Source organism: Pan troglodytes, chromosome 23, assembly GCF_028858775.2.
Source record: "Pan troglodytes isolate AG18354 chromosome 23, NHGRI_mPanTro3-v2.0_pri, whole genome shotgun sequence".
Taxonomy (NCBI): Eukaryota; Metazoa; Chordata; class Mammalia; order Primates; family Hominidae; genus Pan; species Pan troglodytes.
In genome coordinates, this window is record NC_086016.1 from 39,020,014 (window position 1) to 39,040,117 (window position 20,104).

Here is a 20,104-nt window from a genome sequence, read left to right on the forward strand (position 1 = left end):
CCCCTCCCTCCACTGCTCCCCAGGGGGTCTTACTCTGAGCCAGAAAAGGTGCTCGAGACAGAGGCCACCTTCCTTTCACCTGCTCCTGAGCATGGCCTCTTCTGAGAGGCCCTGGGGCTGTGTGACACCTCTATGGACATATTGGGAAAGCCAGCTGTCCCCGCGCCCCTACCCAGGAGGCTGGGGCTACAGCAGCTGGGGCTTCAGCTCTCTGGCTTTCTGGTTCCCTTCCCACCTGTCTTCCTGGTAGGACCCAGCATGCTCTGGGACAGAGTCCACCTGACATGGGACAGCAGGAGGCTGTTTCTGCCAAAACTGGGTGAAAGTGGTGTCCTCGGTATGGCTTCCCCAGCCAGAGGGGCTATGGTGGTCTCTGTCCTTGGTGGAGTCTCCGGAGTTTGAAAGAGATGGAAGTTTGGGGGCAAGGATGGAACCCAGAGAGAGGCAGGCAAACACACTACTCAGAAAAGGCGAAGTTTATTCCAGTGTTGACAGAGAGAGGGTGAGCCTTGCACAGCAATTCTAAAAACATGTCATCTCCTTCACCTAAGAGGTAAGAACCGGCTGTAAGTCATGGGGTCATTAAACCGGCCGCAGTTACAGTAAGCAGGAGAGGTCACGGCTCAGGCCTTCTCAGACCTTCCCTGGGACACGCGGCTCTCTGGGGGGGCCCGGCGAAACCACTCGGACCAGGAGCCGTCGTACACGGCCACGTCAGGCTTGCCGCAGAGGTAGGCGGCCAAGGCCACGTGGCAGGCGGTGACTCCCTTGCGGCACGTGGCAATGAGAGGCTGCGAGAGATCCACCTTCTTGGTCTGGAACAGAGCACGGAGCTCTTCTGGGCCCTTCTCGAAGCCATCCTCAGTCAGGAAGTCCATGAAAGGCATGTTGACGGCACCACGGATATGGCCCGAGTCCAGTCCTGGGCAGGGCAGAGGACACAGCTTAGGGGATGTATGAGGCGTGGGGACTAATGGGGCCTGGAGGATTCCATCAGCTGTAGCTGGAAGGATAGATAGCTTTGCAAATAAAAATAACATCTTTGCTCTGCTTGGAGCTCAATTTATTCCCAGCCCCACCTACTATCATTTCTCATGACTTAAGATGCCTGCAACTCCTCTCCTAACACCTGTCTTGAAGTAGAGATGCCCAAAATCACACCTGCTTGAGAAGACAGCAGCATGAGTCTCAGCTCCACTAACCTTTACCTTGGGCAAATCATTTCACTTCTCTGAACCTCAGTTTTCTCATCTGTAAAATGGGCTCAGTGGTACATACCCATCTCACAGCCATGTTGAGAAGAGCAAATGGGACAACTTATTGCAAATGCTATGTGTTGAGAACACAGCGGTGAAAGGCAGAGACACAGCCAGGCCCTCTGGGAGATTCCAGTCTAACAAGAAAGGCAGATGCTAAACAGATAACCACATAACTAATCAGATATGTCCCCATTTTACAGATGAATCCGCTGAAGCTTGGCAAAACAACACGGCTCACATAAGGCCACACAGAAAGATGAAGGCAGACCCAGGATTACATCGGGGCCTCTGGTTTTCTGTTAAGCACACAGTTGCAGAAAGAGCAAGTGACCTGGTGTCAGACGTGAGGTCAAATCCCACTGGAGCAAGTTATGTCAGCTCTCTGAGCCTCAGTTTCTCCATAGGAAAAATGGAAAGGAGAGTATCCACTGCGTATTGGCTGCTGCACGAAGCGGGTGGCACAAGGAAAGCGCTGGCTTTGGAGGCTGGCCCACCCACCCTGCCATGCTGCGCCCCCAGCCACTTCACCACCTATGGAGGGGGTAGGGAGAGAATAGGGACAGTGTGGGCCTTTTTGGTCCCCTCCAAGAACTTGGATGGAAGCAGAGTGGAGGGACTCGGCTGGCTCTAGAGTCCTTTCTGGAACTGTCTCAGTACCCAGTGAGGGCCCTCGGCCAAATCTGGCTTCAGAAGAGCCAGGAATTGGGGCAAAGGGGAAAGCCATGGCCAGAGCTGGTGCCACCCACAGGGTGAGGCCACAGGCCAATCTCACACATGCCCCAGGCCACTCCTGTCTTCCTCGAGCAGCCCACACCCTGGCAGGGGTGGGGGCTCTATGGTTGGCCCCACTCCCAGTGCCCAACCTGCACTTTGGCCTGACACAGGCCTATCTCCATCTCTTTGAGCCCTCCTTGCTCCCCAAATCCCCACCCCCATTCAACCTGGATTATGGGACAGGGCAGGAGCAGGGTGGCAGGAGTGGGAGGGGAAGGATCTGACTAGTGTGGCCAAGGCACATACTGGGGCTGGGTACAGCCAAGCAGGCCCTGAACCTCCGAGCCTCAGTCTCCCTCCTGCAGAACGGGGACAAAACCCCACCTAGGCCGGATGCAGTGGCTCACGCCTGTAGTCCCAGCACTTTGGGAGGCCGAGGTGGGTGGATCACGAGGTCAGTTCAAGACCAGCCTGGTCAACATGGTGAAGCCCCGTCTCTACTAAAGATATAAAAAATTAGCTGGGTATGGTGGCATGCGCCTGTAATCCCAGCTACTCGGGAGGCTGAGGGAGGAGAAACGCTTGAACCTGTGAGGCGGAGGTTGCAGTGAGCCGAGATCGCCCCATTGCACCGCAGCCTAGGCAGCAAGAGCGAGACTCCGTCTCAAAGAAAAAAAAAAGTAAACCTCACCCACCTCACAGGTGTGAGGGGAAGTCTAACTACTGCAGCTAAAAGCACCCAGTGACCCTGGCAGGCACACGATTCGGTACATCATCACGCCAGCTATGCCCTGGTCCTTTCACCCTGGGGCCAAAGAGGATTCCAAAATCTATTAGTACAAGTCGAGTTTGATTGGCAGTGGTGTTTACAATCAACTGATCACCAGTTACAGATTTCTTTCTTCCTTCTCCACTCCCACTGCTTCACTTGAATAGCCTGAAAATAAAGTAGAAAGGCCAGGCATGGTGGCTCACATCTGTAATCCCAGCACTTTGGGAGGCCCAGATGGAAGGATTGCTTGAGCCCAGGAGTTGGGTAACATAGCAAGGCCCCATCTCTATAGAAAAAAAAAAAAAAGAGCCAGGCATGGTGGCATGTACCTGTAGTCCCAGCTACTTGACAGGCTGAGGTAGGAGGATCACTTGAGCCCAGGAGGCTGTAGTGAGCTGTGATCATGCCACTCCAGCCTGGGTGATAGAGCAAGACTCTGTCTCAAAAATATAATAATAATGAATTAAAAAAGAAAGTTTGATTGCATATAACGTATAAAATTAGAGCAATTTCTTCCTGTTGCGTTTCACCTGCTTTGCCTGGAAACTTGAATCTAAGATGTGTGCCCACCCTACCAACGAGGAACAATGGATCAGCTGGCATCGAGGGCATTCTTTCCCAAGAAACCCAGCTTTAAAATGTTTCCACAGTGGGCTGGATTGAAGTGCATTTGAAAGCACAACGGGTTGAATCCTGTTTTGTTTTGTTGTCCCCATCCCTGATGACACAGCCCCACTGTGTTCTTCTTATTACATAAAGGGCACCCCTTCTGAGTAAAGATGAAGTCAGGGAGTTTCTGTAGAGCGGGCCTCCCACACTGGCCCAGCTGGACGGGGTGAAGCGAGGGGAGCTCAGGGCCTGTCTGGGGCATTTAAATGAACTGTGGGAAGGGCTGAGATGAACCTGGGCCAGAGAACTTTCAAGAACAGCCAGTTTGGCCGGGCGCGGTGGCTCACGCCTGTAATCCCAGTACTTTGGGAGGCCGAGGTGGGCGGATCACGAGGTCAGGAGATCGAGACCATCCTGGCTAACACGGTGAAACCCCGTCTCTACTAAAAATACAAAAAAAAAAAAAAAAAAAAATCAGCCAGGTGTGGTGGTGGGCACCTGTAGTCCCAGCTACTCGGGAGGCTGAGGCAGGAGAATGGCGTGAACCCAGGAGGCGGAGCTTAAAATGAGCCAAGATCGCGCCACTGCACTCCAGCCTGGGTGACAGAGCGAGACTCCGTCTCAAAAAACAAACAAACAAACAAAAAGAACAGCCAGTTGGTGGAAAGGCACGTTGGGCCAGAAAGCAGAGGCTCCCATGCTTCTCTTCCCAAGTCTAGCTGAAGGCTTCTGGCTCTCCCTGCCCCCAGCAGGCATGCCCCCATTCCCATAACCTGCGGCACCAGGCACTTGACAGCAGGTGCTCTCAAGAATTTTATCCTCCTCAATCCTCACAAAGCAGGGGAGATTATTCTCTCAGCATTGCTGGGGAGCCCAGGCTCAGAGAGGTGAAGTCGCTTGCCTCAGGACACACAGCAAAGGTAAGTGAAGTCTGATTGGTCTGCCCCCAACGCCTGTGTTCTTTGACCACCCTGAGCCTCCCTGGAAAAGGAGACTGAGGCTGGGGAATGGATGAGATGACCTCTTGTGCTCAACTACTAGAGTTAACATCCCTCAGGCCACTGGTAGGTGTGGATTTTTAAGGCCAGGAAAAGCTGTCTGGCCCTTTCTCCTTTCACTAAGGAATCCAGAGCAGGCAGCCCCAGAAGGCAACCCCTTAACCCTGGCCAGGAAGAGGCAGCCCCGCACCTTCCCTCTTCCCTCAGCCAAGCTCCCAGCCCTGGGAGGGAGAGATAGGCAGAGTGGATTTTCAGTCTCATACAGCAGCCCGGGAGCCACACCATGGAGCCGTGACCTTTCCCTCAGCCCCTGGGTTTGCTTACAGCTCACCCCACCCACAGCAGTAGCCTTGGGAAACAGCCCCAACTTGAAGCCTGCCGACCTGGGGTCAAGTCTCAGCCACTTTGCCTTAACAGAGAAGCCCTTTCCTTGTCCCCACCCACAAAGTGGGACCCAGCCTACCGACCCCTGCCTGCCTCCCCTTGCAGGGCTGCTGTAGGTGTCCAGAAGAGACTATATAAAAACGGTTCTGTAAATAAAAGTGCTCATTAGCGGGTCGATACCCTCCTCCCTTCTTCACCCTCACTCCCTCCAAGAAGGGAGGCAAAGAAAATTAAGTCGATAAAGAAACTGGGCTGGATAAACTCCTGCTCTGCCTCTCTCACTTCCTCCAGCCCCCCTCTCAGGTGAGCAGCGCTCCTTTCACGAACAAGTTAGCGGTGAAGGCACTAGCCTGAGGCTAAGCATCAGTATCACACCTGGATGGAACCTCAGATCTGGCTGACTCCAGGACTAAGGGCTTGTGGAGGCACAAAACCACAGCCAAAGAGGAAGGCGCTTGCCTAAGGTGAGCAGGAAGTGGCCGCCAGGTGTCTAAGCTCTGCTTCCCACTCCATTTAGGGTCATTCCTTCCAGAGATGATCAGGGCCAATGCCTGACCCCCAGGTCTGCCACCCCCATGCCCCTGTGTGTTACATCTGGACCGCTGAACCTACAGGGTGCCTCCCTGATCCCACGCCACGCTGGGAACCATAAACTCGGCAGAGCCTCATGTGCCTTTGTGTCCCCAAAATATCTTGTATGGGAGGCCAGCAAAGCCTCTTGGAGGAGGGGGTTGGGGGGGAGAAGTGCCACACCCTCCAGGATTTGTATCGTTCCTTACCCTTCTCGAAATCCCTTTCCAGCCACTGCTACTTTTTTTTTTTTTTTTTTTTTTTTGAGACAGAGTCTTGTTGTGTTGCCCAGGCTGGAGTGCAGTGGCGCGATCTTGGCTCACTGCAACCTCCACCTCCCGGGTTCAAGCGATTCTCCTGCCTCAGCCTCCCAAGTAGCTAGGATTACAGGCACGCACCACCATGCCTGGCTAATTTTTTTTTCATTTTAGTAGAGACGGGGTTTCACCATGTTGGTCAGGCTGGTCTCAAACTCCCGAGCTCGCGATCCGCCCACCTCGGTCTCCCAAGGTGCTGGGATTACAGGCGTGAGCCACCACGCCCAGCCGCCACTGCTACATTTAAACAAATGCATACTCATGTGGGTAGGGCTGGCGTGACTCCTCTCATTTTATGATAAGGAAACCCAGAGAGGCCAAGCGACTGGACTGAGGTCACTCCAAGGAGGAGCGGCTGAGCTGAAATGAGAATCCATGTTCCCTGATGCTCCTGAGGGAAACTGAAGGAGGTGTGAACACGATTACAGAGGAGGAACTTCAGCATCCCGGGCCTTCAGGAGGCATTACCCACTGCAGGCCATTCTCCTCCTCTGAGCCTCAGTTTCCTCATCTGTAAAATGGGTGAGGACATTGGGCCTGGCACCTCCAAGCTGTCCCTTCCACTTATTTCTTAGGTTGCTTCAGGGCAGGCTGGGAAGCAGCAAGAGAACCAATTCCACTGATCCTCCCCCATGACAGCTTAAATCCCAAGGAGAAGAGGCGTCTTGAACCAAGGCCAGGAGAGGGCTGCAGGCGTTCCCAGCCAGGATTCTCTGGGAGGTGCCAAATGAACTTGAATCTTCAACTCCAGACCTTCAGAGAGCAAGCAGGCAAGAAAAATATGGGGCCTGGGAAAAGCTGCGCTGGAAAGGGCAGAGACCCTGCTGTCCTGGCTCTGTCACTAACTAGCTATGCGGCCTTGGCCCCTGCCTCTGTGCACCTCAGTCTCCCCTCTGTCAGGTGAGGTCACCGTTCAGGCCCTCCAGCTCTAAGAGTGTGCCAAACAGTTTTCCCAGCATTCTCTCTGTAGGAGGTACAGACAGGAAGAGATGTTTTTCAACAAGTCAGGCAAAATGTTGCACACGAGTTAGATTCTGTAGAGAAGGAGCTCTGACTGAGGAAAGAGCCACCAAGGAGGTGCCCAGAGACAAGAGAGGGCCCTGCTCCTGGAAATGGCCAGGCAGGGACTGGAGGGCACTCAGCAGGAGTGATGGCAGCGAGACGGCAGTCCTGCCTCTAGAAAAGGGAAGACCTCCGAGGTTCTCTCTGGTTAGGAGGTTCTAGAACTCAGCATTTCCTCTCCTGAGGCTCTCCCCAACCCTCAAGCAGTATCCAATCCACCTGGCCTTCCCTTCCACAGGAGGGGAACTTCTGAGTCACCTTCCTGGGGCAACTAGCAGAGGGGACTCCCTCCTGGCCCTGGGAAGTAGGGGTAGGGCAGCATTGGGTGCGTCCTGGTTTATAGCCCTGGTTTGAAACAAGGCAGCATTGGATTCGAATCCTGCCTTCCACCACTTTATGTCCTGGCATCTCAGTCCCCCCACCCCCCGCTGCCAAAACAGGGGCATTGAGCTTTGTTCGCTGAGATAATGCGGTGCCAAGTGTCTGGCATGAAATGGCAGCTGCTGTTACAGCTCTGCCGACGGGCTGCAGCTGCCTGGAAAGGTTATGGAACAGACGGCCTTTGCAAACAGCAGGCAGGGGCCCCAGGAGAGCTAGATTTGGGGAGAGGGGGATCCTGGGGGGAGGGACACTGTTGATGTCTATAAGGGTTTCTGCGGGACGAGAGAGGCCTGGAGAAGCTGGATGTGTCCGTGGGAGGTTTCTGTACAGCAATGCAAACGCTGGCTCAGGGGCATGACACCCTTAGGTATATCCCAGTACATGTGGGGCAGCTGGTGCCTGGGGAGTGGAGATGGTGGACATGTCACCAGTGACTTCTGCTGATGTCACTCCACACAGATGCTAGGTGGCTTCTTAGCACATGGCTATGAGGACACATTCTTGGGTCCTTGTGCATCCAAGCTGAAAAAGCCTTTAGGTTTGTCTCCACCTTCTGGTTTTATCGATGGAAAGACTGAGGCCTACATGGGAGGATTGAAGGCATGGGACGGACCCTGGAGAGGGTCCCAGTCATCCTTACTCCCTATCCTTCCATGGGGCAATACTCCCCAGGGACCACCCAGCACTGGGACACCTACCTACTGCATCCGGCTCCGGCTCGGTGCCCAGGAACCGCCCTTGAGACCGTGAATCCACCAGCTGGAACCTCTTAGATTCAAGGTTCTCCAGCACCTGCTCGTAGGTCTTGAGCAGGGAGCGGTCCAGTGTGGCTTTGAAGACGGCCGGTTCTGGGCGTGAGGGCTCGGATGTCACCGGGTGGCCCTCCTTCAGCCAGTTCCGGAAGCCACCATTGAGCACTGATACGGTGCGGTGGCCAAACACACGGAACATCCACCAGACCCGGGGAGCATAGAAGCTGCCCAGGTGGTCACCATCATACACCACCACGTGCGTGTGGTTGCTGATGCCCAGGCGGCCCACATACTCGGCGAAGCCAGCCTCGCTGGGCAGCATCATCTCGTAGGGCGACGCCGTGTCCCGGCACTCTTCTATGTCAAAGAAAGAGGCGCCGGGTACGTGGCGCTCGAGGTACTCCTTGCGGGCCTCTCGGGTGCCTGGTGAGTACCAGGACGCGTCCAGCACCCGCAGGCCGGGCCCCAGCTTGCCAGTCCTGATGGACTCCGCCAGCCACTTGGTGGAGACCAGCGCCCGGTAGAGCACCTGATGAACCATGGCTTCAGCTCTGCGTGTCACCTGGCACGGGTGGGAACCAGGAAAGAGAGACAGGCGTGAGGAAGGAAGTCGGTGTGTGCAGTAGGGTGAGGCCTGGGAGAAGCTCTTTCTCCCTCCGCACTCCCCCGGGTTCCTTGTTTACAGCAAGCCAGCGGGGCTGGGGCGTGCAGCGGGATAAGTTTGCAGATTCCCTCTGGAAAGCCGGCCCCGCCCCTCCCAGCCGGCCCGGGGGCCCAGCGCAGAAGCGGGTGGGGCAAGAGTTTCCGAGGACTCCAAGTAGGGGCGCTTCCTGGGGCGGGGATCTGGCTCCTAGAAGTTACAGTACTCGATCCCGCCAGGAAAGAGCAGTGAAAACATGCCCGGGATGGGGGGCGATGGCATCTTGGGCTTAGAATCCCCTTTCCTTCCAAGGCAGAGGGGGTGGGCGCACGGCTAGGAAGCTCCGCGGGCCGTGCACACGCCATCGCCTGCGGCCTCCCCAGGCAGCCCGAGCTCGCCCGCCTCCAGAGTGCCCGAGTCCGGCCCGCAGCTCGCTGCCCTCTGCCCTAGGTGGTTCAGGGGTTCCCGGGGCACCCCGTCCCACTCTCGCAACGCTATCCTTCCCCGGGCAGCAGGTGGCCCGGCCGGCGGCCCAGGCGCCCGGCCGCTGCCCCCGCCCCGCACTCACTCGCCCCGGACGCCGCGCTGGCGCTCGCCCCGGCCGGCTGGAGAAGTTGGCCGGTTCAAACCCCCGGCCGCAGCTCCCCAGGCGGCGCGCACCATCGCGCCACCGCCAGAGGGGGGACCCTGCGCCGCCCGCCGCCATCCCGCGCCTCCCCCGCGCCGCCGCTTCGCGCCCGGCACCTGCCAACCTCGCGCGCGGGGCCTCCGGGACCCGCGGGGGTCTGAGGGGGACGCCGGGTGGCGCGGGGGCCGCGCGGGCCTGGGCTGGGCGGAGCGGGCGTACCCCCACGGCCCGGCCGGTGGAAGGCGCGGGCAGCAGCGGCTCCGAGTGGCCGCGGCGGTGGGCTGTGCCGGAGTCTCCTCCCTTTGGCCCGCTGCAGGTTGGTGGCGGAGGAGGGGACAGCTGCGGGCGCGGGGAGGGGGCGCCGCGCCGCGGGGGCCATGGCGGAGCCAGGAAGCCGGGAGTCCGAGACCCGGGTAACTGCCGCGGCGTGGCGGCTTGCCTTTCTGGAGGGGGAGGGAGTGGCTCTTTGGGGGTGCCCGGCGCGGGGCTCCCGCGCGGGACCTGGGCGGAAAAGGGGGCTTAGTCTAGGAGAGAAGGCGCGCCGCTACGTTGGCACTAAGGGTGACTGTCCGCTTGGGGCGGCCTGCCGGGTGGGGTCGTGGCGAGTGGCGGGTGGGGAGCCTTGGGTGGAAGTGGGTGACCTGGTGGCACCAGAGAGGGCGGGAGAGAGAGAGGAGGACAGGGAGACGAGACCCCGCTGACCCTGAGGCCCCAGGAAGAGACACTAGCCAATAACTTGTTAGTGAGTGAAAGGAACTAACATTGTCCAGCCCTGCTTGGTGTGGCACTTTGCTGGGTACTCCCGTGGTGTGACTTAGTTCCCACAATAACCCTGAGGAGTAGGCCAGAAACTTACTAAGACAGGAGAGAGCGGCAGAGCGAGTTGCTGGAGGACACACCCAGAGTTGAGGCCGGGCCTGATCCCTGGTCTGAAGCCCACGTGGTACCAGCTGCCTTTGTTTACCTGGCTCTTCCCTGAAGGCTCATGCTTTTTAAAAAATTGCCTGTTTTTAACTTAGCCCGTTTAATCATAAGTTGATGTAATTCAATTTTTAATAATAGCTGTATTTAACAACCAGTTGGCAAAAATCCTGAAAAGCTCGCCATGGGCTCTTGCAAACTGGGGGACACCATTGCCCCTCCCTAGCTTTTGCAGAGGCTAGCCTGGAAGCTTTCCCTGTTCCCCAACCCCGACCTTTTGTTTTGTTTTGTTTTGTTTTTTGAGACAGGCTGTGGTTCTGTGGCCCAGACTGGAGTGCAGTGGCGCCATCTCAGCTCACTGCAACCTCCGCCTCCCAGGCTCAAGCGATCCTCCCACCTTAGCCTCCCAAGTAGGTGGGACCACAGGCATGTGCCACCATTCCCGGCTAATTTTTAAATTTTTGGTAGAGATGGGGTTTCGCCATGTTGTCCAGGCTGGTCTTGAACTCCTGGGCTCAAGTGATCTGCCCATCTCAGCCTCCCAAAGTGCTGAGATTACAGGCATGAGCCACCATCCCTGGCCTCATCCCCCTTTTTAAAAAAAGGTTTTGTTCTAAAATGCTCGCAGCAATCCTCAAAGCCTAGTGTCTGGTGGTTGGGGGAGGGGGTGGGCAGGAGGGACCAGGCTGGGGAGGTCCAAGAGGAGCACCCAAGCCCTGCTCCTCAAGGGGTACCCTGGATCCAGCCTGCGGCTCACACTTGCTTCAGTGCAGCTGTGTACCCTTCTGACATGAGCCTGGGGCGGTTACGTCCTGGGGTCCTCCACTCCCAGGGCACCCCCACCTACAGTGATCCCGGCTTCTGAATCACACAGACACCTGGTTTCTACCCCTCCCTGACACCCACAGCCTGCCTTCACACCCTCCTTTATGGCCCACAGACCTTTGTGAGAAGTGCCAATCAAGCAGGGAGACTGGGGCAGGGTGACCTCAGATCTCTGAAGTCCCACCAAGCCCTGAAATTCTAAGATTTTAGATTTGCTGCTGGCAGTTCCAGGGCCACCAATGAGAGTAATGGAAGAAATAATGCAATATTATTATTATTATTATTATTATTATTATTATTATTTTGAGATGGAGTCTCACTCTGTTGCCCAGGCTGGAGTGCAGTGGCGCGATCTCGGCTCACTGTAACCTCTGCCTCCCAGGTTCAAGCGATTCTCCTGCCTCAGCCTCCCAGGTAGCTGGGACTACAGGCTCATGCCGCCACGCCCAGCTAATTTTTGTATTTTTAGTAGAGATGAGGTTTCACCATGTTAGTCAGGCTGGTCTTGAACTCTTGACCTCGTTATCCGCCCACCTTGGCCTCCCGAAGTGCTGGGATTGCAGGTGTGAGCCACCACGCCCGACCCAAACCGTTTTTAATGATTATTAAAACCAGCCAGATGTAATGCATGGTGGTTGCCCCTCTACATTTATTGTTTAATCTTGGCTCTAAGAGGTGGGGGTGGGAAGCTCCATTATAAGGAACAGAAACCACCCAGAGACCCTACACACCCACATCACACAACCAGTTAAGCAGTGGAGTGGGGTTTACATTGATTTTGGGGGCTCTCTGGCTCCTAAACCAGGGCTCTTTCTACTGTAAATGGATGATTGGGTGAGGGAAACAAAGATCCTCAAGAATAGGGGACAGTGTTGGGGGGTGCACAGGGGCTGCTGTGGTTCCCACAATAGGGTTCCTCAGGAAGGAACCTGCAGCATCTGCCAGCACAGCGCCCCCTAGCTGTGCTGTAACGCAGATAATGGGGATCGCCCCTTAGCCAAACACCCCTTGGCAGCCTCCCTACCCTAAAGACCGTGCTGAGGCTTCCTGGGCCCCTGGAAAAGTCAGATTAGTCTGGACTTCCTCCTACTCCAGGAGGCATTCCCACCTTTTCTGCTGCCACCCCAGGCAAACATAGGGGCCCTCTGTGCTCAACATTGAATTCTAAACTATCCTCAATTTCACTGTCTCTTGCCTGCAGCCTGACGTTTCCCCCCAGGGCTTGGCAAAGGCAAGAGTGCCTCGGTGTCCGGCACAAGGCCTGACCACATGGGTGAAGTAGGTTCCTAAAAGCCAGCTGCGGCCAGACTGTGGGGGTGGGCACAGGGTGTCACCCTAGAACTCATTAGGCCCTGGTCATCATGGCACCTGGGGCAGGGGAAGTCCAGCCTGAGGGGTCAAATTCTGGCTGCAAATCCCGAGGCTGCCTCCTGTGACCACGGGCAAGGCACTTATTCTTCTAATTGCCAGTGGCCTCATTCATAAAGCAGGCATCCTAATACCCGCCCAAGGCTGCGGTGCCTAGCATGTGACCTGGCCCACAGAGGCACTCGGTCCACAGATGTTGTTCTCTACCTGCCCCCTTCATTTCGATGGCAGGACTGCATGCAGTGGGTGTCAAGGTTGGGCCTCACACAGGGGATAAGTGAGGGCTGACCTGCAGCCCATACTCCACACACCCAGCCATGTGCCCTGGTGGGGGCTCAGCCTCTGCCTGGCAGAAGGGGCCCTTTCCTCTCACCTGCACAACGGTGGCTTCCCAGCACAAAGGGCTTAAAGTGTTTGGGAAGTTTACACCCAGGAAGGCTGTGGGCTGGCCTGGCATAGTGGGCTGGCGAGCTGGTGCACTATCTCTGGTATGCAGGAAAGATGGAGAGGAGAGGGAGGGAGGTGCGAAGTCACTGTTGCTGCTGCTAGAAGGGCCAGAGAGAGCCCAGGCTGGACAGGCAAAACCTGGCCTCGCCAGACTCCCAGAGCCTGCACAGAGTGTGTGGCTGAGAAGTCCGGATTCTGGTGCCAGACCGACTGCCTAGTGAGAAGCCTGGCACCGCCGGGTCAGGTTAGTGCACTTTTTCCTGTTTGTTTTTTGTTTTTGAGACAGAGTTTTGCTCTTGTCCCCCAGGCTGGATTGCAATGGCACGATCTCGGCTCACTGCAACCTCCACCTCCTGGGTTCAAGCAGTTCCCCTGCCTCAGCCTCCCGAGTAGCTGGGATTACAGGTGCCTGCCACTAAGCCCGGCTAATTTTTTGTATTTTTAGTAGAGACGGGGTTTCACCATGTTGGCCAGACTGGTCTCAAACTTCTGACCTCAGGTGATCCACCCGCCTGGGCCTCCCAAAGTGCTGGGATTACAGGCATGAGCCACCGCACCAGGCCAGGTTAGTGCACTTCTGTGAGCCTGAGTGTCCTCCTTGAAACGGTGACAATAATATACCAAGCCTCTTAAGATCACTCATTCAACACATACTGGAGAGTCTACTGTGTCAGGCATTGTTCTAGGATATTGTTAGGATTCAGTGGTACCCAGCAAGGACTCAGTAAATTCCAGCTACTGTTCCTATTAGGTCACCAATATAAATGCTTGATGAGTGAATGAATGACTTCCGTCTGGGACTTGGTTGCAAATAAAGCCGAGCTGCATCTTAGGGAGGGGTGGAGACTTTGCCCCTGTTTGTGCCTTGAAGCCAGCAGGGCCTTGCCCTAGGATACCTCCACCCACCCTCCTGCCCAGCAAGTGGAGGTGAGGGGCGTGGCCTGGGGGCTCTCCGGGAGGTCATGGTCATTGGGTCACTGGGAGCTTGTGTTTTTATGAGGCCTGGCAGAGGGAGGCCCCTGGCTACCCACCTTTGTGCCCGGGTTCACCACCGCTGGTTTCTGCGTTCCCTGGACTCTGCCCTGCACGGGCCCCACCTCCCCCGCCGGCCCTCGCCCATGCTCCAGCCCCAGCCCTAGCCCCAACAGCGGCCTCTCCCTGCTTCCCTCCTGACATCCTCCCTGTCGCCCAGGCCCGCAGCCCGAGTGTCGCCGCCATGGCTTCGCCGCAGCTCTTCCGCGCGCTGGTGTCGGCGCAATGGGTGGCCGAGGCGCTGCGGGCCCCGCGCGCTGGGCAGCCCCTGCAACTGCTGGACGCCTCCTGGTACCTGCCGAAGCTGGGGCGCGACGCGCGACGCGAGTTCGAGGAGCGCCACATCCCGGGCGCCGCTTTCTTCGACATCGACCAGTGCAGCGACCGCACCTCGCCCTACGACCACATGCTGCCCGGGGCCGAGCATTTCGCGGAGTACGCAGGCCGCCTGGGCGTGGGCGCGGCCACCCACGTCGTGATCTACGACGCCAGCGACCAGGGCCTCTACTCCGCCCCGCGCGTCTGGTGGATGTTCCGCGCCTTCGGCCACCGCGCCGTGTCACTGCTTGACGGCGGCCTCCGCCACTGGCTGCGCCAGAACCTCCCGCTCAGCTCCGGCAAGAGCCAACCTGCTCCCGCCGAGTTCCGCGCTCAGCTCGATCCCGCCTTCATCAAGACCTACGAGGACATCAAGGAGAACCTGGAATCCCGGCGCTTCCAGGTGGTGGACTCCCGAGCCACTGGCAGGTTCCGCGGCACCGAGCCCGAGCCCCGAGACGGTAACGCGGGGGAAGCGGGCAGGAGGTCGTCGGGGGCGCGGCCTCTACGCCCTGAGCAGTGCCCTGGACTTGACCTTTCTTTTATTTTTTTAATTTATCTTGCTTTCATTTCCTTTCCTTTTTTCTTTCCTTTCCTTCCCTTTCCCTTCCCTCCTTTCCCCCTTTTCCCTACCCTTGCCTTCTTTTCACAGGGTCTGGCTCTACCGCCCAGGCTGGAGTGCAGTGGCACAATCATGGCTCACTGCAGCCTCAACCTCCTGGGCTCAGGTGACCCTCCCCGCTCAGCCTGACCTTGCCTTTAAAGGCCACTGCATGAGGTGGGGAAGGAGATTTGACTTCCACTTGCCTTGGTGACTTTGTTTGTTAAGCAGAACAATAATACTGGCCCTTCCCCTCCTGTGCTTTGGGCAGTGACTCTCCCTAGCTCATTGGGAACTCTGGTTGGCCAAACAGCTCTCAATCCAACACTAGAGGTGTGGGGGGTCACTGTGGAATGTTGGGGGGCAGGCCCCAGTATGAGAGAAAAACCCAGAGGGATGGTCCTGATCAGGGCTACCCATGCCCCTGAGGATGGTGGAATGAAGGCAGAGTCGGGGGCTGCATGAAAGGAAAGTCTCTCCCAGGGGCCAAAGCTTGGAGAACTGAGGGTGGAAGGGGGGTTAAACAGAAGTGGGTAGGGCAGAGCCTTCTGCCTGTGGGCTGGGTTTCCTCAGGCAAGAAGCCTGTGGGTAAGCTCTGTATAATGCGAGGAGGAGTCCCCACAAAGCAGGCTGGTCAGTGGTCACACTGGTGTGAGTCTTTCAAACATCCCGTGTAAGTAGATACTGTCATTGCACAGAGGAGGAAATGGAGCCTGGCCCAAGGTCTCAAGAAACAACCCAGCCGGGATTCAGACTCGGCAGCCTGCACACTTAACAGCCGTGAGCAACCAGGAACTCCCCAGCCCTTTCTCTTGTGCCTTCAAGAGTGCAAGAAACTGACCACTGCCCCTAGAGAGCTCTCTGAAGAGCATTCCCATGGCTACAGATTGGGTTTGGAGCCGCTTGGGCTCACCATGGGCCAGCATGGTTTTGGATGGCCTGAGGGCAAGGACTGTCCCTGCTCTTAATGCATCCTGAAGATTAGCTCAGTACCTGGCACAGAGTCGATGTTCCAGAGAGGTTTGGTGAATACAGAAGGTCCCTGTTGCATGGAATCCTGCAAAGCAATGTTGGTGTTACCGGAACCATAGGAAACAGCTGATATCCAACCATTTTTGAACCTACACAGGTGTCAGTTTCATGTGGTTCAGCCTAATGAGAGCACCACCTTGATCCTGTTGGGTTCTCCATCTCAGCCCCAGGGGGATGAGCAACATAGGGGAGCTAGCTGGTGGTGCCAGACTGGGGTTCAGATCCCTGCCACATTTACATGGGCTTCGTGACACACGACGGGTCATCTAATGTCTCCGAATCGCAGCTTCTGCCTATGTAGAATGGGAGCAGTAACACAGAGCATAAAGACAAGATAGGGGCAAGGAGAGCCAGTGTGTAAAGCACTCAGCTCCGGGTTTTCATGCACAAGTGTGCTGCACACTTGTGCCTCACACTTATTTCAGTCGCGCTCGCTCATCTATAGAATGGGAGGTGATACACGCCTGGCAGGCTTGTTGTCAAAACAAACTAAGCTCAGTGCAGCTGGATCAGTGATGAATGTCACTGTCATCATTCCCACTCCACAGCCTGAGGCCTGGCCAAGTGCTCCTGTGATGTGCCACACCAGTCCAGCAGGCAGGGGAAACATGCTTTGCTTGGTGGGATTCAAGGTGTAGGGATGGCCCTCCCTTTACAGTCACCACCCTGGGTTGAGAGTTTGTTCCTCCTCCTTGCTCTGGGCTGGTCTCTATGTGATATCTGACCAAGCCCGGTAACTGTGTCTGTTAAGTGGGATGCATGACCCATTCCAGCCTCTCCACAGACTCGGGAGTGCTGTCTCTATGCCAGGGTCTGAGAATAGATACCCATACATGGGTCAGCAGCTCCTGTGGGGGTGTCACTCCACTGCGGAGGGAAACCAAGGCAGAAGCTGGACAAGAGTCTGAATGGCTCAGATTTGAATCATTAGTTTTTGGGGGGTTTTTTGTTTGTGTTTGTTTCTGTTGTTGTTGTTATTGTTTTGAGACGGAGTTTTGCTCTTGTTTCCCAGCTGGAGTACAGTGGTGCAGTCTCGGCTCACCACAACCTCCGCCTCCCGGGTTCAAGTGATTCTCCTGCCTTAGCCTCCCGAGTAGCTGGGATTACAGGCATGTGCCACCACGCCCGGCTAATGTTTGTATTATTAGTAGAGACGGGGTTTCTCCATGTTGGTCAGGCTGGTCTCGAACTCCCAACCTCAGGTAATCTGCCCCCCTCGACCTCCCAAAGTGCTGGGATTACAGGCGTGAGCCACCGTGCCCAGCCCAAGCATTAGTTGTGAAGGTTTATTTTGTTGCAAATCCCAGTCCTGCATGAAAATGGGAATGTTAGTAACCCCTGCCTCAAGGTGGGGCAGTGAAAACAAAAAACACCCTGGGAGTCTGCAGAGGTGTGGGCCTTTCCCATCCCATTCTTTCTGCTACAATCAAAATGATCGTTTAAAAATGGAAATCTAGGTTGGGCAAGGTAACTCCTACCTATAATCCTCACACTTTGGAAGGCTGAGGTGGGAGGATCCCTTGAGCCCAGGAGTTCAAGACCATCCTGGACATGATGGCAAGCCCCTTCTCAATAGAAAAATTAAAAGTAACAGTAAAAAAGTAAACACAGAAGCCTGAGTTCCCCCTGCAGTCAGGTCAAAGCCCCCAAGTCTTACTCCAGGCCTGCTAAGGCGTTCCCATCCCCTTCAGCTTCCCCTTTGGGCCTCTGGCTCCTCACTGTCTGGGCTTTCGCGACAATGACCTTTAACCCCTCCAGGCAACAGGTGGTTCCCTCGCCTCTCAGATTCCCTCTGCCTGGGATGCTCTAGGCCTCCATCCACCCAGACCCCTTTATGTGACTGAATCCTACTCATCCTTTGGGGCATTCTCAGAGAAACTTCCTCCACCCACTGAGCCCCCAGCCAGTGTGGCATGACGGTGGGAAGCATAGACTTGCCTGGGTTTACTCCTCCCTGCCCTCTGCTAGCTTGCACAAGCTAGTCTTTGTACTTCATTCTCTTCATCTTTACAAAAGAGAGGATAATAATTTCTTTCCCAGAGAATTTCGGGGTGGATTAAAGGAGAAACTATAGCTGACCGTCTCCAAACAGTGCCTGGCAGAAAGTAAGCATTCAATAACATCAGCTATTGGCCAGGCAAGGTGGCTTACTCCTATATTCCCAGCACTTTGGGAGGCAGAGGCAGAAGGATTACTTGAGGCCAGGAATTCAAGACCATCCTGAGCCACATACTGAGACCCCATGTCTATAAAAACCAAATTAGGCCAGGCGTGGTGGTTCACACCTGTAATCCCAGCACTTTGGGAGGCCAAGGCAGGTGGATCATCTGAGGTCAGCAGTTCGAGACCACCCTGGCCAATATGGTGAAACCCCGTCTTTACTAAAAATACAAAAATTAGCCAGGTGTGATGGGTGCCTGTAATCCCAGCTACTCAGGAAGCTGAAGCAGGAGAATCACTTGAACCCAGGAGGTGGAGGTTGCAGTAAGCCAAGATCATGCCACTGCACTCCAGCCTGGGCAACAAGAGCAAAACTCCATCTCAAAAAAAAAAAAAAAGAAAAAAAAAACAAATTAGCTGAGCATGGTGGCATGTGCCTGTAGTAGTCCCAGCCCCTCGGGGGGAAGCTGAGGCAGGAGGATTGCTTGAGCCCAGGAGGTTGAGGCTGCAGTGAGCCTTGATCATGCCACCGCACTTCAGCCTGGGCAACAGAATGAGACCCTGTCTCAGTAATAATAATATCAGCTATTGCTATTACTGGCATTATTTTTTTTTACATGCCCCAGGCCACCCAGTAGGGCACTTTTGGAACACCCATTATGCTTGTAATTATTCAGTTGCCTGTCTGCCCTGCCAGATTAAAGCTCCTTGCCTGCAGGTACTGCACGTTCTAGCTAGGCAGGTGTCTTGTTTATTGCTTCGCTGTCCCTAGGGTGCATAGTCAGGAAACCTTGGGGCCCAGTTCTTAGGTTCAAAGTTCAGTCAGCAGTTTGCTAGATGCATTAGCCTCAGGTGGTACTTAACCTCAGCATCACCGTGTATAAAATGGGGGCTCCTCTAAACAGTGCTCAGGTTTTATGGTTGTGAGAATTAAATGAGATGGTGGATATAAAGGATTTAGCACCATGCTTGCATGGGATGCTCTCAATATCTCGAGCACCACAAATACGAGGTACCATTCATAGCATCCTTCTATTTGTCCCCTCCTCCCTGGCTCCCCTGCTGTAGGCATTGAACCTGGCCACATCCCGGGTACCGTGAACATCCCCTTCACAGACTTCCTGACCCAGGAGGGGCTGGAGAAGAGCCCTGAGGAGATCCGCCATCTGTTCCAGGAGAAGAAAGTGGACCTGTCTAAGCCACTGGTGGCCACGTGTGGCTCTGGCGTCACGGCCTGCCACGTGGCACTAGGGGCCTACCTCTGCGGCAAGCCAGACGTGCCCATCTACGATGGCTCCTGGGTGGAGTGGTACATGCGCGCCCGGCCCGAGGATGTCATCTCAGAGGGCCGGGGGAAGACCCACTGAAGCTGGGCAGGACACAGGCGAGCTCAGGTGATGCCGGCCACCAGCAATGCCTGGCCTGGTAGCTCCGCTTCTGCTTTCACCAAGAGAGTGTTTCTTCACTCAACTCAGGTGGCATTTGGGGTGACATCTCAAAGGCCAGGAATTCCGTTGACTGGTTGGCTGCCAGGAGGAAAGACGGAGGCGAGCCCTGGAGGAGGGAGGCCACAACTCCGAGCTGCCCACCTGGTGCTGAGCTGGGGCCCCGCCTCCTTTCTGTTTTATTTTTGAGGAAATAAAATAACCAAGTGCTAAATCTTGTAGCTCTGGGGCTGCCTCGGTTTTCCTAAGGAGCCAGGGGTTCTGTCATGCCCAGCAAAGGTCACTCTGGGGAGCCTGAGGGTCTTGGAGATCCTGTCTCTGCCTTCCAAGCAGTGCTGGGGCCCCAGAGCTCCCCACTTCTGTGACCGGGCTAGCCCCTAGCAAGCCGTCCCTCACCGCATAATCCTGGGCGTTCTCCCTTCTGGCATCTGGGCTATTTAAGGTGAATTTTGCTGTGACATGTCTGTGGTCCCACCCAAAGCTACTCTCCCACCACCTGCCCTCCTAGCAGGTAAATAGTACATCTCATTTCCAGAAGAAGATGGGGCCAGAGCTTAACAGAAGCCTGTGCCATGCCAAGGAGGAATGTCCCAGCCCAGCTGGGATGTTCGGCTAAGCTGGGCTGAATTGGAGGAGAACCTTGCTCTAAACTCTGGAAGCTCACACTTGGGGGCTGGTCTGTGGAATTCCCGGAGTGGGTGGACCCAGGGAGTTTGATTCTTTCTGCTCAAAGAGAACATCTCTCCCCATTTCCCAAGGGTAAGGATTCCATCCTCCTTGCCCGGGATTTATCCTTTGTGCAGAGGTGGACGTAGGTGTCTGAGAAGGCCCCAAACTCCCCCCTGCCCATCACGACCTGGATCGCCCCT

The 20,104-nt window shown here is 55.9% G+C and overlaps 2 protein-coding genes across 7 annotated transcripts; one reads left to right on the plus strand and one right to left on the minus strand.

Annotated features, from left to right (window-relative positions):
* Window positions 1–461: 461 nt before the first annotated feature.
* On the minus strand, window positions 462–9,125 carry TST (thiosulfate sulfurtransferase). Its single transcript, XM_001159859.5, has 3 exons — window positions 9,027–9,125; window positions 7,765–8,380; window positions 462–922 (listed from the first exon to the last, which is right to left on the minus strand). Exons 2-3 carry the CDS (start codon window positions 8,357–8,359, stop codon window positions 624–626), a joined length of 894 nt encoding a protein of 297 aa, XP_001159859.1. The 5' UTR covers window positions 8,360–8,380; window positions 9,027–9,125; the 3' UTR covers window positions 462–623.
* Window positions 9,126–9,273: 148 nt separating this feature from the next.
* On the plus strand, window positions 9,274–19,456 carry MPST (mercaptopyruvate sulfurtransferase). Of its 6 annotated transcripts, none has more exons than XM_063808025.1 (4): window positions 9,278–9,402; window positions 13,399–13,574; window positions 13,840–14,458; window positions 18,859–19,456. In XM_063808025.1, the coding sequence occupies exons 3-4, from the start codon at window positions 13,864–13,866 to the stop codon at window positions 19,155–19,157; spliced, it is 894 nt and encodes a 297-aa protein (XP_063664095.1). In that variant the 5' UTR covers window positions 9,278–9,402; window positions 13,399–13,574; window positions 13,840–13,863; the 3' UTR covers window positions 19,158–19,456. The 6 variants fall into 6 exon arrangements, with proteins under 6 accessions (XP_001159620.2, XP_063664095.1, XP_001159671.2 ...); XM_003953880.4 differs by lacking the exon at window positions 9,278–9,402 and adding an exon at window positions 9,420–9,499; XM_001159620.5 differs by lacking the exon at window positions 13,399–13,574 and having other exon boundaries at window positions 9,274–9,402.
* The last annotated feature ends 648 nt before the right edge of the window (window positions 19,457–20,104 follow it).